General features: G+C 39.6%; 1 protein-coding gene across 1 annotated transcript in view; it reads right to left on the bottom strand.

Moving 5' to 3' along the window:
* Nucleotides 1–17,897, bottom strand: part of USH2A (usherin) — a 754,837-nt gene that overhangs the window by 159,082 nt on the left and 577,858 nt on the right. The window contains exons 50-51 of the mRNA XM_047077230.1: nucleotides 7,718–7,941; nucleotides 2,739–2,943 (exon numbers count right to left, since the gene is read on the bottom strand). Of these exons, the coding sequence (XP_046933186.1) occupies nucleotides 2,739–2,943; nucleotides 7,718–7,941 (429 nt within the window). The remainder of the gene's footprint in view (nucleotides 1–2,738; nucleotides 2,944–7,717; nucleotides 7,942–17,897) is intronic.

The raw sequence follows: 17,897 nt of genomic DNA, 5'->3' as shown, positions 1-17,897 counted from the left end.
CTTTCCAACCTCTTCTGTCTGCGTTAGGCGTCCTTGCAATGCTCTCTGCTTACTCTGTCCTTGCAATGCTCTTACATGGACATCGCTTCTCACATTACAGTACTTACATATCTGTTCTCTGTCCATTCATAGAGGCTGCAAATTCCTGATGGGAATTCTTATTTATTTGTTTTCATAGCTGTTGGTCTCAGGGTAGTGACTGGTTGTTAGTACAAATTTAATACATAGTTTTTTTTTTTTCAACGTTTTTTTTTTTTTTTTTTTATTTTTGGGACAGAGAGAGACAGAGCATGAACGGGGGAGGGGCAGAGAGAGAGGGAGACACAGAATCGGAAACAGGCTCCAGGCTCTGAGCCATCAGCCCAGAGCCCGACGCGGGGCTCGAACCCACGGACCGCGAGATCGTGACCTGGCTGAAGTCGGACGCTTAACCGACTGCGCCACCCAGGCGCCCCTAATACATAGTTTTTGATAAGTGAAATGATCGCATGCATGAATAAATTTTGGTGAGCCTTGGTGTTGTTTCACTTTGATTGTAAATTTCTAAGAAAGGTTGAGTTCTTAGTCCAAGTTGGTCTCAGTCAATGGTGCTTATTTTAGCATTACTTAAGTGCTTCATTTTCTTCATGGAAAAGAAACTTTTGTTATTTTTCACATTTAATGTATAGTATTTATTGGTAGGTGAAGCATTCTGAAATATGGGTGGTAAAAGGCCTCACAATATTATATCAGTAGGTGTAAACACTTATTGTCATCTGGAGAGGGATATTGCAAACATCTTAATGGACCCTCAAAATCTTGACCTTAATTACAAAAGGCAGATAAAAGTAGGGAACTCTCTTAGATCAAACCTACTAATTTGTCAATGAGGGTCCTTAAATCTGTAACTGCGAGTTGAAGGAAATTGGAGGGTTAGACAAACTGTCTTTTATCTTGAGGACTTTCCTAATTAAATACATTCCAATACATGTGTTTTGTTTGGTTACAGCGTGTTAATCCAAAGACGAGGTGAAGTGAAGTAAGGACGTCTTACTCAGACAGATGTTTCAATCTGGTAGGAGAGATGGAACCAGGGGCCAAATGCATATGACACACGGTAGAAGCGGACGTTGTGCTGACGCCTGAGAGGAGAGGCGCTGGGTTGGAGGAGCTGCACAGAGGACGTGGATTTTGACCTACACCCTCAGAATGATGACGACGGACATTTAAAGTGGAAGAGACAGCTTGAGGGAGGTTTGGGGCACTCTGCAAGGAGCTCCTACTCGGTGCAGAGTCTCTGAAATCTACTGCTGCTGTTGTTGTTTATTTGAGAGAGAGAGAGAGAGAGACAGAGAGAGAGAGAGAGAGAGAGTGAGTGGGGGGAGAAGTGCAGAAGGAGACAGAGAGAGAATCTTAAGCAGCTTCCATACTCAGCATAGAGCCCAGCGCTGGGCTCGATCCCTCAACCTTGGGAGAGTGACCTAGCAGAAATCAAGAGTCGGATGCTCACCTGATGGAACCACCCCAGGCCCTCGCTAAATTTGCTGTTCTTGAAGGTGACACGGTTTAAATGACATCTTCCCTCAGCAAGTTACTTTTACAGATATGACCCTCAGTTTCCTCATCTATTAAATGATCTTACTTACATGATTGCTTTGTGGGTAAATCAAGGTAAGGTTTTAAGACATGTAGCACATCATGGAACTTTATCTCTATTCTTGCTTTCCCTCCTTAATCTACTCCTTTCATCCCAGTATCTTGAGTTATTTATTTATTTATTTATTTGCATCCCAAGGTTTGCCATTATCACTCACCATGGGTTAAGTAAAGAAGAATGATGATTCATGATGGAACAGAGCACTTTTCTTGTTTATTTAACCTTAGCTTGCCTGAATTATGTCACTTAAATGCATTCTATTTGACGCTAGATGCTAGATGATATATATGTACGTACACACAGCTACACACACACACACACATACACACACACACACTGAATTTTTCAAAAGGCAGAAACAAACTCTGGAGGGACTTAAGTAAATGGACGAATGATAAAAATTTAATAGAGGGCAGAACTATTTTGGAGATGATCTTAAACTTGACAGTGTTTTTCACTCAGCTTAGCCATGCCTGAGAACCACTATTTGGAGGAACTCAGTAGGGCCAAGAAGGAGCCTGAAAATTATTTTCAATAACCATGAAGGTTATTGCTCCCAAGATGATGGCCATGTGGGGGCAACACCAAGCTGCGGGAGAGTACAGTCTCTAGACCCAGACCCAAGTTGAGGAAAGGATACTTTAAGCTCCTCCTCAGAATAATGCTGCTTGGTCTTACTGGCCATTAGTCAGGTTTCTTCCTCTTTTCTGCCTGCCAAACACAGCGACACTCAATTCATTGCATTTATTGTAAGCCTCCATTCAAACTCTTAAGAAAGAAAACTGGGCTCACTGAAATTAATTGGATATACCATCAAAGGATACATAGTTATTTCCTTGTTCTTGATTTTCTACAGGTTTACTTTAAAATAGCTTATTTCTTCTTTAAAGTTAGACTTTCCAATTTTTTAAACTGCTAACTTTGAACAGATCCAAAGTGTGCCTTTAATTACCTTGTGACTAGTTGGCCCATAGTTCGATGAAATTAATTGATTTTACGTTAAGGAGGGGGGGGGGTGACATCAGAATGACAGGAATCTGCATTTTCCCCAGCTTTTCACTAGCCCTAGTAAGCCATGGGCAGGTGGCTCGGTTCCTGTTACCTGTGAAGGAGAATGTGTTTACACTTCCCGTGTGAACAGTCTCTTCAGGAGATGAGCATATTTCTTCTATTGATTCCTTGCCTGTGGAATTGTGAGGTCCTCGGATCACGGTGCAAACGTGGCTGGTAAAGTTGAAGTCACACCTGCCGCAATGTGCTGTGGCTTCCAGAGACACTGGGCACAGAGTCCTGCACTCTCTGGCTTCCTAGGTTGAGTGGTAGAGGTGGGGAGATAGAGAAAAGATTTAAAAATTACATTTGGACATACGTGGGGGAGGTTGTAACAAGTTGCAAATGAAATTTTCTTCCACTTGGTTCATAAATAAATGCCTCAAGATTCATGAAGAGAAATGAAGGCGGGGCATACACTACAAAGAGCAGTTTGGATTTGGATGACACAGATGTGGATTCAGAATCCAGTTTTGCAACTTCTTGCTTCTGTGACCTTGAGGACGTCACTTATATTCTCAAATCCTCAGCTTCTTCGGTGATGAGAAAATGGAAATTGCATTTACCATACAGGTTGGTTACGGGAGTCAAATGAGACAACACCTGTAAATGCCTTACACTTGGTAGATACTCTATAAATAATAGCAGGGGTCATAATTTTATTATTGTTATTTCTCACTCTCCTGATGGAGCTTTGGAGAAAATAAAGAACGTGATATTTGAGAGTCTGCACTTTTGTGCTGTGGGGCAAGTTGGACCGCTAAGAAACATTCCTTGTCCAACTTTTAGAAACCTAAATATTTCATAAACTCTCATTATAGTTATTATTATTTACATCCGTAAACCTTTTTTTCTGATGAATCCCTGGACTTGTTATTGGTGAGTGCTAATGTGTTCTAATGTCAGAGAGCGAAATACTTCATCATCCCAGATGATAGGAGATATAAATAAGGCAGTATTTTTATAATGCAAAGCTTCCCTTCCTCTTTCTTTTATATAGGTAGTATAATGTACTTAAAATAACTTTGGCTATCAAAATGTATCCACATTCCATCTCTCTTACCTCATATAAGTTAAATTATTCTCCCAAATGTTGTCAAAATAAAGCTGCTTCAGAAAAATATCGTAGGATTTCTACTTGAATATAGTGACTTGAACACCTGCATTTATCTCCATTTCCTCTGAAAGCCCAACCCGATGGAAGTAAAGGAACATAGACAGTCCAAGGAAGCAGAAAGGGGATGAATACATGCAGAGACAATACTGTGTGCTCAGTGATATCCATTTTGTGTTTTCTCCCTGGGAATACCATATTTGTAAGTCCAACTCAGTAAGAAAAGCCACGTGACTAGAAATGCCCCTGTGATGACAGTATGTATGTTGTATCCTTTCTGAGATCCATACATTCGTAATCATCCTCTTTCTTCCCTTTTCCATTGTGATCTGAGGGTTGTGTGTCAAGTCCCGCAAGAGCGAAGACGTAGATCCCGAGACACTCCTTGGAGGAGAGCTGTCTGACTCACACTGGGTTGTAATTTGAAAGAACTGTTTTAAAATTTATTCTATTGACCCATCCCATACGTGAGTACACTGTTTTGATTTTGGCATGGTCTTATGTGTCGTAGCTAAAACATAAATTAGAATTTCGAAGTTAGATATCGTCTTGACAGCAACAACAAAACCCTAAACCACATGGCGTTGCTTTAATGCTTAGATAGGCAGTGGCAAATAAATACATACTGGGGTTTGGAAATTTGGGGAGCTCGGTTATGCCGTGGCTACATATTTGATAAAATTATGACCTGGGACAACTGTCAGAGTAAGCCAGGGCTACTGCACTCCAGCCCTGGGGGGAAGAGGTCACGATCTAGAACATCCTCAGTAGGTGTGTGCTGTTTCTGCTGCACTTGGTAAAGTGTTACAAAATGGCATAAGCTTATAAGAGATTTGGTGAAATTAAAAGGAACAGCGAGACTTCACTGGAAGGTATAAGGTAGGAGCCAAAGAGGGCAAGCCAAATAAAAGTCTGCATGTTGCACAGTGTGAATCCCAGCCTCCTTTCCTACCGATTCCCTATGTGCTGTCAGCCAGACATATATCTTATCACGATCTAGGATGGATTATTAAGGATAGTCAGTTAAGTGTACTTGCTAAGATTCTTGTTAATATGACTCCCTGACAAAAAGCCATCCTGCCACCCAATTCCCTTGCTGTGTGCTCTCCACTAATATATGCCTATGCACAGTGAGCTTTCCATTCAGCCTCCAATGGAAAGAATAGACTAGGAATAGACTAGGGATAGAATATGAAAAAAACAAAAATTCAAAGGGAGGAGAAATAAAGGAAGGGAAAGAAGAAAACTAAAATAGAACCAAACAAACAAATGAGAAAATTCAAGGAACAAAGTGAACAATAAAAAAAGCAACAACAATGGAATTAGTATTTCCAGAATAATAAAAAAAGACACCCCATGAATGGAACAAGAGTAGGATGCCATGATTAAATAACAGTCAGCAAACAAGAAAGAACCCTTAAAAGCTATTAAAAAAAAAAGATGATAGCTAAAAAATCAATCAATCAATAGAAAGGGTGGAAGATGACGTTAAGGCAATATCCGATCATGTTGAAAAAGATGAAGTGTTAACTACTCAATAAACAAGAAACAAGAAGAAAAGATGGAAAGATGGAAAGATTGGCTTAGGAAGTCTAACACCAAACTAGTCTGTAAAAACAGATATAAAAAGGGAGAAAATTATCAAAGAAATAAAATAACATTCCTCAGAACTGAGGGTCATGAGACTTCACACTGAAAAAGTCCACAGAAAGTACATCACCATGAATAATGATGATGATGATGATGATAATATCCACATGGAGGCACATTATCATGAAATATTAGAAAGACGGAATAAAGAGAATGTCCTAAAAACTTTCATAGGAGGGGCGCCTGGGTGGCGCAGTCGGTTGGGCGTCCGACTTCAGCCAGGTCACGATCTCGCAGTCCGTGAGTTCGAGCCCCGCGTCGGGCTCTGGGCTGATGGCTCAGAGCCTGGAGCCTGTTTCCGATTCTGTGTCTCCCTCTCTCTCTGCCCCTCCACCGTTCATACTCTGTCTCTCTCTGTCCCAAAAATAAATAAACGTTGGAAAAAAAAAATTAAAAAAAAAAAAAACTTTCATAGGAAAAACAACCTGGGTACCTAGGAAGAAACAGGAATCAGAATAGCAATGAAAGTTTAAAAGTGCAGAAATTACTTTAAAATCTGAGTAGAAATAATTCTTAACCTGGAATTGTGTACCTAGCCAAGTTATCAATCTAGAGGGAGGGTAGAAAAATGGTAATTTCAGACATCAAGCTCTCAAAAACTTTACCTTTCACGCACTGATACCCACAGTGATCTTTCTCCAAAAGAAGGCAAAAAGGCAAGAAAGGGGGACTCTTAGATTGAGAACACTGGGACACTGACACAGGAGAGAAGTAAAAGAAACCCCCAAACCAACACTTAGGGAAGACTCTCTGGGGAGAAATGTCACAGTGGTCCAGTCCTGAATGGAGCAGGAGATAGAAATCTCCATGAAAGAGATATTCGCGAAACAAAGTGCAACCCATACGTTGAACTTTACTGTAGCACACTCCTTGATTCAGCATTTAGAAATAATGTCTTAATTATAATAATTTAAATGTGAATTGTCAATATGGCTGTTAACTGGCTTTCATAAAGCCAATTTAAGTCAATTTAAAGGATCATGTATATATCCTGAACATTGTCCTTGAGTAACGGAAACTGTATCTTCCTGAAGCCAAAATGAGATTCCTGGGAAACAAATGTGAGTGGATAATAATGAAACAAATAGTTGTGAGCAATAGTGTCATTTCTGAAACTAACGGGTTTTCTGTCTTAATTTTTCAAATGTGAGTGCCCTTTTGAGGAGACTTTTCTACACAGATTCTTCTTAACTAGTCATTTTAAAGACATGCTCCTGCAACATCACCAGTTTTAAGACTGTGTGTTTCAGAGAAATTTCGCAGTCCAAATTTCTGAAAACATTGACTTGGAATAAATGCAAACTTTGGGAGCATACTGTTGGATAGATTTCTTCCAAGTTGCGTACGGTCATACCAATTTCTAAAACAATTTTGTAGATGAAAAACTATTTTTGATGGGTATTTCATACGATTCTTCACTTCATGAAGTACTTATTCTTTTTAACAACTTTATGAATTATCTTAATATTAATTGTTGCAAAGTGCTTGCTGGAACCCTAACAATTTCAAAGGTTAGTTTACATCTTAAAGTCTATGGTGTCCACACGATGTTTGTATAGTTGCGTCAGTTGGCATGAATGACCCAAACACCTATTTGCAGGCATCTCCTAAGGCAAAATGACTACAGAACTTAGTAGCATGTTTGGTTTTTAATGTCCCATAATCCTTTTCTTAAAATGTTAGGTTTCTGGAGTCCTGTCAAATTTAATTTTAGCAAAACGTGACACGTCTGCCCATGAAGCATGTCAGCATACAAACAAATGGTACACTCATAGGTCTATCCGCTTTTAGAGTGGCAGGCATTTGTTAATCTTCAACCGTCTCAAGGAATAGGATATAAGCACAAGTGAATTTGCTGGATCTAAGGTCTCTATCAAAGGAAAGTGTTGGATTTGGGTTGGGGACCCAGAGGGAAGAAGCCAGAATTTCTCTCCCTTTCCATCCCAGCACCCATGGGCATAAAGTGGCACCGCATAGGTCCCAGACGACATATTCTGGCTCTTGTGACACACAGGCGTTCAGTCCTGCACTAATCTGAAGCGCTGGGTAAAGCTTCCTGAGAACAGCTAATCATTATTAATTCCTTTAGAATTCATTGCAATAACATCAATCACAGTGAACTCATTTGGTATTAATATGGATGTAATGTGAAAATGAATAATGCACACAGGAGTTTTTATATTCCTATTTTAGAAAAATAGTTATGAACAATGTATTTCTCTTTCCATTGTCAAATCAGCACCTCTGAGAGGTTTTCTATCAATTACCTTCATCATCATTCCAGTTGAAATCTTGTCAGAGCAAACATATTTCAAAGGATTATATCCAACTCCATTACAGCATTTCTGGCTCTCTGGAATAAGTTCAGTCTCACAGCATTTTACTGGCACCAGGTCATTCTTTTTAACATGTGCTTTAGACTCTCCACTGGAAGCTGAGCAGCATATGGTATCTGACATATTCACATAATCCTGCCCACAACAGAACATCCCTGCAACAATAAAATGTTATATATGAATATGAAATAAAAAAAAGGAAGAACACTGAGACCGCTATAAAGTTTGGTATAAAAATGTCAGACTCAGGCAGTTGCTGCAATGGCACAATACAAGGCAGCACTTCCTTACCAAGGCGATTTAAATGTGCAGTGAGGGGTCCTTCTTACCAAGAGCACTAGACACTAATTAGGTAAAGAACACACAAGAACAAGTGTTCCAAAATCATTCAGCCGGGCCAAACTTCTCCCAAGCTCCATAGGAAAAAAAAGAATCCTGATTTCCGTCATGAGAATTACCGGCTCATTTTGTGATGGTAACATCGTGTTGCAGAAAAAGGGCTAGTTAAACTACGGGGAGTCAGAGGAAAGCTCTAGAAATTCACGAGGGAGAAAAGGTCAGCAAAACGCTCTGGGATAAGAGGCTAGACAGAGTAAAGAGGTAGCACCATCCAAGTACTGGAGACGCTGTGGGAAGCGTCTGGGAAGTTTTTGCCTGGCTTTGTCTAGGGGACACGTCTGCTTCTTGGGCATCCAGTAAATCACTCTTTCATCATAAGATAGATTTGTTCAAAACGAGTTGCGCTTGCTCACTGATCAGGTGAACAATTTGGCCACTAGTTTTTGAGCAGCACTGTGTTCTAGACCCATCACTGGACATGGATAAGAGATCGGGGTCAGTGGCAGAAAGACCTCGCAAGGAGGGGTCATTGGTTGCCACTTGTTGATGAAAGACACGTGTGCCTTTCACACCAAATAGACTTTCTCCCACCAAATTCAGTTTAACTGCCTGTGTTCACATCATTTAGATCTTGCCATAGAAGAGATACAGCAGAAATTTAGACATAAAATCCTGAATAAATAAACAATACTCTAGAGTCAGATTAAGCCAGAAATTAAGGTGCCTGCACTCCAGGTCACAGGGCTATTATATTAGAATTTATATCCAGTTATAAAGCAGCACAGTGTGATGAATGATTTATTTTAATTAGAATTTTGTTTATTTATTATTAGTCCTGACTGATAACATAAAGAACCTCAACTTCAAAGTGCCCTGGGGTCCTGATTGTTTAATCTGGTCCTGTACAAACACCTACATTATGAAAGACACTCCTAATAATAGACCAGTGAGTTTTAAGTGCTTTTTATTTAAAAAAGAAAAGAAATCATTGAAAGTAGACACTGGCTTGGTACACACCTTAAGAAAGATGTTTAGGCACATGTGACTCCAAAGAACTTTCTCGCTGATCTTTCCACTTCAAAAAAATGTCTCCTAATATTTTATTTATTTATTTCTCATTGTTTTAAATTTATTTATTTATTTTTGAGAGAGAGAAAGAGAGCGCAAGTGGGGGGAGGGGCAGCGAGAGAGAGGGAGAGGATCCCAAACAGACTCCGCACTGTCAGCCCGGAGCCTGATGAGGGGCTCAAACTCGGTAAACGTGAGATTATCACCTGAGCTGAACCAAGAGTCGGAGGCTTAACCAACTGAGCCACCCAGGTGCCCCTCTCCTAATATTTTAAAACTTTTATCAATGTACATCATTGAGCACCACCAAGTCTTAACATGCCGTGTCTAAATGTGGTAACTGTTCAAAATGATTGGTTTAAATAAAAGTAAAGTGTTTTCTTCAGTGCTTTATTAATAATATTAGTCGTTTTAACATTTCCAAGGAAAGGTTTTTTTTCGCATAAATACACCCAGCAGAGCTATCACTGCAATCTGAGTCTTGGTGATGACAGGTAAAAATGACATGTGTACACACACACGTGAGTACACACAATAAAAGAAAAATCTACACCTTCAAGTTTTATAATGTTTGGACATTTTTTCCTGCTGCTTTCTGATCAGACACTCAAATACAACCTTGGATTTTTTACCGTCATTTTTTTCTCTAGCAGTTTTCTTAAAATAATTCATGTTTCTATTTTAAAGAGCAATCGAAATCTGAAAACTGGCCCTTTAGGGAGCAGAATACATTCTCCCCCTCTACTCCCAAGTTACTTTATGGTTTCACCATGCTTTAAGTATAAAATCAAAATGCAGACATTGACCTAATTCGAAACTCTAATCAGTCATCTGATCGCTCTGAGGGACTTTTGACAGGTCAACTAAAATTTTGATAATGAACTGTTTTTACACTAGAAAAAAAAAAAAAGGCTGCTTTCTTTCACAAAGAGCTTCATCTTTGTTTCACTGAATTAAAATTTTCAGCCAAGATTCCACTCTCATAACAAGAAGTGACTCCCTTTCTAGTTTCTTTGGTAAACCATTACTTCTTTAATTATTATCAACCTTGTTCCAGTGTGATAAATTGCTAATTACTTAATACCCTAATCAGCGTTCATTCTTTGCACAGATAAACTGTGACAGTGCCATTAATTTAAATAGTAATTTCACTTAATGGCCAGAACGGCACACCAGATTTTTATGCAGCATTTTCTGAAGACTGCATCCATCACTGCAATATTCTGACATAAAGATGTCTGACGTGCACTAACTCACTTAGGGAGAGCAGATGTTGTGGAGCGGAGTTTGGTAGTAATTCCCATAGTGCATCACTTCAGCATGAATGAGCTGCAAATTCAGAGACAGACAATCTTCCGAAACGGCATTGCAATAACTTCTGACCCCTGCTTAATTTATCACATGCAGCACTTGACTTTTGAACTTTGACACATAGAATGCACAATTTTAAATGTGCCAAAAGGAAAACAAAACAGGTCGTGTATTATTGATGGATCGATCTATTCTTCCAGAGGCTGTTCATTACATTTGTACACAGGTGAAGATTCTCTGTGGACAGATGTTACTAAAGTGGTACAATACACATAGAGCTATTAGATATTTATTTTTAATATCAAACTGCATATTCCATCTTCCCGAGCAGCATATATATCCAATGGGTAGCTCCCATTTCATTGGATACAACTGAGAAAACAGTGAAGGAAAGAGTTGTTTACTCACAATGTTATGAGTGGTTTCAATAGGTTACTAACATTAATTTAATGGCCAGGACCGAAAAGGAAAGAATTTATAAACATATGGTCCTGATGAATCTCTAAATTGTTAGTTCTCTAAAACAGGTGCTTCATTTTTCTAAAATAAAAAAAGAACAAGAGTTATGAATCATGCTTTTGAGATCGAAATAGTACAGTAGTAAAATCAAAGTCTGGAATGTGACAGATTCAGGTACAACTCTGGGACTGATCATGGGGACCACATTTTAAACCAAGGGGTTATATATTAAGCCCACCAGATTGGAAAAAAAAAAGTTTTGTGATTAGTCATTGTTAGGACAAACTTACAAAATGGTGGTGGGATATGAAAGAAAAGATGTGCGTGCTTGTCTCCACCAGTAGATGGCTCTATGGCTGCCACCACAAAACAGAAATAAAGGGTAGAGCAAAAATTTCCCCAAATTGCTGAGCTATGTTTTAAAGTCTTTTATATTACACTTTCAAATTTCTTTTTAATGTTTATTTATTTTTGAGGGAGACAGATAGAATGCGAGTGAGTTAGGGGCAGAGAAAGAGGGAGACACAGAATCCGAAGCAGGTTCCAGGCTCCGAGCTGTCAGCACAGAGCCTGACACAGGGCTCGAACTCACAAGCCGTGAGATCATGACCTGAGCCGAAGTCGGACGCTCAACCGACTGAGCCACCCAGGTGCCCCTTTACATTAAAAATTCATTATGGCACATGGAAATCTTCCTGGAAAACATTCTTTGATACATCTCTTACATAATGGATTTCTGTGCTCTGTTTCCCTCTTTGCAAACTTTCTAAATCCCATCTTACAAGACAAATAGCCACAGTCATTCATTCTGCTGAAGTTCTACTCCAGGACATGGAAACCCAGGATTCTCTTCCAAAGCAGTTTCAACTCAGAGTCTCCTATCAAAGGCTGTGTGGACAACATTTATAATAGAGATCAGGCAATATGTTCCAAAGGTATGTCATGAGCAGTTTCTCGTGGCTAACTGAAAATCCTGTTCTCTTGGAATGATAGGGGGACTTTCATTTTCATCTCTCAATACTAAAAGATATGATCAAGTCCAATCCAAGATTAGTGGCATAAATGATAAAGCCCTTTAAGCAAACACTAAGAATAAAAAGAGTAATAAAGAGGTTTCAAATACATCCAAAGAAAATGGTTAAGAATACATATCCACCGAAATGATGAGCATGACTTTCATCCCGAGATACCTGTATAACACTCCTACACAACTCATCTGCCCAGAGAGAGCAGTAAAAACATAAACGCTACCCCAGCACTTCTGTTCCAACAGCATCTGTTAATTCACTCCATTTATAAAATACATATTGACAAAGACAACTGAACTGGGACCAGGGAGATTTGATTTGGTGTGAGAAAGTCAATTCAATGTGATTTTGTTAAAGGGCTCCTGCAGGCAAATAAAAGAGTTTAAGTAATAAAGTACATAAAGAGATGTTTTACGAGCCAGCCTGGTCTTACGGCGGGCACACAATGCCAGGCAGTGAGAGAGGCCAGGCTTAGGAACAATATTGTGAGATCCAAACCCTCATGTAGCAGGTATGGTGTTGCTAGGTTGAGGAGAGAAAGGGCCATATGGATATTCTGGAAGGTCACTGAGGTCATAGTCATTAGGGGCGACAGGAGGGAGCGGCAGCAGAGAGAGGAAAAAGGCATGTGGAACGTGTCTATTTTAACTGAAACCTGCAGGAAGGTCAAGAGAATAAAAAGAGAGGCTTTTCCTTTTTAAAAGCATCATTCCTCTGGTCCACCATGATTACCAGACTGGGCAGAATTGCACAATGTCATGGGAAACTCTTGAGCTAATCTTGATTGGCAGGAGTTGAGTAATGTCACAATTTGCTTAAGAAATATTTGACTAGCGTGGAAAACCATAGTGAAGTAAGGAGTGATTCTGAAATTTGGGCCCACGGATGGACTTCAAGGGTGTATGAAATTGCAGGCAAATTACTCTGTGTGTTTTATGTACCAGTATTTGAAGTGAGGCTTTGTAAAGATTTCTCAGGGAGCGTTTGATCCCAAAAGATTAGGCACCAGTTTCCTAGAATACAGTTACCTGTACTACATTTTATTTTTGGCAATAGTATTCTGACTTAGCTTTCCTTTTCCCTCATATTCATTTTGCCCCCAAATCGAATATATCTCCTTACATCACAGTTCTTATCATCACGTTGACTCTTCCTTGATTACTAAATAATATTCAGATCCTTTTGCCTACTCAGACTTATCCCTCTCTACTTCCTTACACACGGTGCTAAATTCACACTTTAGCTCAAGCTACACCCCTTAGCTGAAGTGTCCATCTTCCGTCTACACATCTCAACATCTTGTTCATTGTTGGAGGTTCCAATCCAATGGCTTAGCTTTTTCCATCACCTTGACTGGAGTGAACTCTCAGTCTTAAGAATATGCTTGTGTTCATCCATCTCTTATGGACTGTGTTTAACCTTATTGGTACTTTCCTCCTTGATTAGATTATAAGTCCTTAAGGATAAAAATGGAATCTTAGCCAATTTTACACTCGCAGAGCACAGAGAATAATGTCTTGAGCATAGACACTACACAATACATTTTTATCGAATGAAGGAATATGGAAATTGACTTAAAAAAACAACAAATAAACAAAGATGCTAAAAGGAGACATTTTGGCTGTTATTTTAAAACTCTGACCCATTACAGAGTGGGCGAGCAACACTTTTGTACCCTGCGTTCCAACCTAGCACCCTTGTTCTGTCTTTTTTTTTTTTTTTTTTAAGTTTATTTATTTTTGAGAGAGAGAGAGTCTGGACTTGTGCAAGGCAGGGAAGGACAAAGAGAGGGAGAGGGAGAATCCCAAGTAGGCTCCAAGCTGCCAGCAAGGTTCCCGCTGAGGGACTTGATCCCACCAACTGTGAGATCATGACCTGAGCTGAAATCAAGAGTCAGCTGCTCAAAAACTGGGCCACCCAGGCGCCCCACCTTGTTCTGTCTTTAAGGGGCCTATTTTTAACTACTCAACCAAAAGAAGAGGAGATACTCAGCGGGTTGATCATAGCACAGGACAACTAACTCATTGCCAGGATTTTCTAGTACACATGATTACCATGCCTTAAGGCAGAGGTTCACAAAGTTTGGTCTCAAGATCTCTTTACACTTTTACAAATAATTAAAGACTCCAAATAGCTTTTGCTTATACAGGTTATATCTGTGATAAATACTGGTTGGAGTCGAAAACAACAACTTTTGAAATATGTATTTACTAATTAATTTAAAATAATAATAGGTAACATTTGAGAAGAATGATATTGTTTTATATTTTTGCAAGCCTCTCTAATGGCTGGCTTAATAAAGGGAACTAAATTCTCATACCTGCTTCTGCATTCAGTTTGTTGTGATATCACACATGCAACCTCTGAAAAACTCCACTGTACACACAGGAGAGAATGAAATTGAAAAAGGCATATAAGGGGCGCCTGGGTGACTCAGTCGGTCAAGCGTCCGACTTCAGCTCAGGTCATCATCTCGCGGTTTGCGAGTTCGAGCCCCGCGTCGGGCTCTGTGCTGGCAGCTTGGAGCCTGGAGCCTGCTTCTGTTTCTGTCTCTCCCTCTCTCTCTCTCTCTCTCTGTCCCTCCCTTGCTCACGCTGTCTCTCTCTGTCTCTTAAAAATAAATAAATGCAAAAAAAAAAGATATATAATAGGTTAGTATTAGTATGAAGATCATTTTGATCTCACAGACCACCTGCAAAGGTGTTTCTGCAAAGGGTCAGACCCATAGAAGACCCATGTCATTCTTTTGTTTTTTTTAATTTTTAATGTTTATTTATTTTTGAGACAGAGAGAGACAGAGTGAGAGCAGGGGACGGGAAGAGAGAGAGGGAGACACAGCTTCCCAGGCAGACTCCAAGCTCTGAGCAGTCAGCATAGTGCCTGATATGGGGTTTGAACTCACAAACTGTCAGATCATGACCTGAGCTGAAGTCGGATGCTTAACAGACTGAGCCACCCAGGCACCCCCACGTCATTCTTTAAAAGTGACTGTCTCAGGGCCTAGCACTCATACATACTACCCTTTCTTATTTTTTTTTTCTTTTTAATTTTTTAATGTTTATTTTTGAGAGAGAGACACAGAGCATGAGCGGGGGAGGGGCAGAGAGACAGAGAAGGAGACAGAATCTGAAGCAGGCTCCAGTCTCCGAGCTATCAGCACAGAGCCCAAAGTGGGGCTCGAACCCATGGACCGAGAGATCATAACTGGAGCCTATGTCGGATGCTTAACCTACTGAGCCACCCAGGTGCCTCATATTACCCTTTCTTCTAACTTTGGCAAACATGAGGTGTGCACTCAAAGGGAAGAGTGTATAAGGCCTCTTTTTTTCCAGTCGTCCAAAAAATGTTTGCAATTGGTAGTTTATGATACTGACCTTGCTCATTAGACCTGACAGACAGTTTGGGTTGGAGGGTGTCCATGCTTCTCCAAATATCGTAATGATCAAAGAAAGAGGTTAAGAGCATGGGCTCTGTAGCCATTTGGATGCTGCTAGAATCCCTTCTTAGCCACAGAGGCAAGAGATTCCAGAGGAAATCTCCCAGACCCCCTTGCACTTAGGTGTCAACAGATAGTGAGTTCCAGTTAGTGAAACGTTAACTTAAATTTTGCTATTCCTAGACCTGGCAATAAAAAATTCGCACACCCATTATTCCATGTTCTTTTCCTCTTTTGGTTGCAGGAATGGGTATAACCCCCAGGTGACCTTAGAAGCTACCTGTGGAATGGCCAAAATACCTAGGGAAGAGAGGTAACCTGCAGATAGGTTCATATCCCAGTACTATTATATAAGAAAACTATAACCCCTATTGTATTTGAGACTTTGCAAATTTGGGGGTTCGTTTATAGCAGCAATTAATGCTACCTGAAATAATACAGCCACTTGGTAGTTATGTGATTTGGGGACAGTGTTTGTTGTTGTTTTTTGTTTTCTGGGGGTTTCTTTTGATAGGCATGGTTCAGGTATATCATTATTTGAACAAACCTGATTCTAATTATTTACCCAAAATATATATATAGTTGAAAAGACCCAAAACGTAATCTTTCTATAGCATGTGGCATTAGTTTAGTATTATGTTCTAATTTCTTTTGTATGGGGGACAGTTTTTAACTTTTGTTAGAAGCACTTCTGTTTCCTCATATCTAAAATGGAGATAACAGGGGCGCCTGGGTGGCTCAGTTGGTTAAGCATCCAACCTTGGCTTAGGTCATAATCCTGCTGTTTGTGAGTTTGAGCCCTGCGTCGGACTCTGTGCTGACAGCTCAGAGCCTCGAGCCTGCTTCAGATTCTGTGTCTCCCTCTCTCTCTGCCCCTTCCCTGCTCATGGTTTCTCTCTCTCTCAAAAAAGTAAATGTTAAAAAAAAATTAAATGGAGATAATAATAGTCCTTACCTCATAGGGTTGTTGCGAGCTTTAAGCATGTTATAAATGTGTGGGTATATTATGAAGTACACAATTCAGTTTGGCAAATAGTGAACACAGACTGTTGTTTATTTTTTGTTGTTGTATTTTGTCTCCTGTTCACTGTGTACATCTTTTAGCCAATAACCAGTGTCTAGGAGACACCTGAGTGGGCTGAATTCCTTGGGTGTACTTTACTTATCTTTCGAATGCTAACTTCTTAAGGTTACGATTCTGGGGGAAATTTTCTCAAAGGATTATATTTCTACACTGAACTCCTGTGTATCATATGATTTAATGCATCATTCATTTTTAAAGATCTTAGAAAGTTAGTTTTTGTTATCGTTTCTTGGTTTTACCTGGCAAAGTCGCCTTTCTCATTACCTTATAGTGCAGATCCAGGTGTCTGTGCGGTATGTTGGAGGTAATCCTTAAATTTCTGGGGTCAATGGAAGTGTGCTAATTGAAGTCCAATTCTGTTGTATGTAGGGCAACAATCCATCGTCACTATTTTCTGGACAGTTGACGGAGGTCAACAAAATGACACGGTACTATCAAACAGTCTGAGTATATGTCAAAGTCTTCCTCCATATATACCTCACTGGAGAATGCATAGAGGGGTGCCTGGGTGGCTCAGTCAGCTAAGCATCCGACTCTTGGCTTCAGCTCAGGTCATGATCTAACAGTTTGTGGGTTTCAGCCCCACATCAGGCTGCATGCTGACAGCACAGAGCACGCTTGGGATTCTCTCTTCCTCTCTCTCTGTCCCTCTCCCACTCACCAATTCATGTGTGTGTACTCTCTCTGTCAGAATAAAAACTAAAAATTAATAAAAGAATGTACAGAATGGGTATAGTGTAGATCCAGGTGGGTGATTTATAACTGCATAGACTAGTAAATGCCTTGGGAACACACTTGATAGTTGTCCAAAGACAAAATAAAAAACTAGAAATCAGGCATTTTTTGCCTGAAAGAAGGAGACAATCTTTCCCATACTGGGAGTACTGAAATTCAGTTGTGAATAATTTAATCAAGCATTTCTCATTTATTTAAGGGCTATGAAAATATTGGAAGTCTATTATTCTTGTTAAGATACAAGATTCAGGTACCCCCAGGATTGATACTTTTTAAATTTTTTGATTGATTAGTTTTGTTCTTCAAGTGTTCTTCTTAATAATTATCTTCAGAACTTTTACATAGAAGAAAGAGACTCTTAAATTCAGAGGACAAACGGGGTTGTTGGAGGGGTGTTGGGTGGGAGAATGGGCTAACTGATGATGGGCATTAAGGAGGGCACTTGTTGGGATGTGCACTGGGTGTTGTATGTGAGTGATGAATCACTAAATTCTACTCCCGAAACCATTGTTACACTATATGTTAACTGACTTGGATTTAAATAAAATTTAAAAAAGGAAGAAAATGTGTATAAAATATATATACAACATATACAATGGTATATAACAATAACACTATACTAATTTCAACAATTATTACTGATATTGTGGA

Source organism: Lynx rufus, unplaced genomic scaffold (genome assembly GCF_022079265.1).
Source record: "Lynx rufus isolate CCGP_SWC_20201006 ecotype Redwood Valley unplaced genomic scaffold, mLynRuf1.p SCAF_15, whole genome shotgun sequence".
Classification (NCBI taxonomy): Eukaryota; Metazoa; Chordata; class Mammalia; order Carnivora; family Felidae; genus Lynx; species Lynx rufus.
The sequence above is the reverse complement of the archived record's forward strand: the minus strand, read 5'-3'. Positions and strand labels throughout refer to the sequence as shown.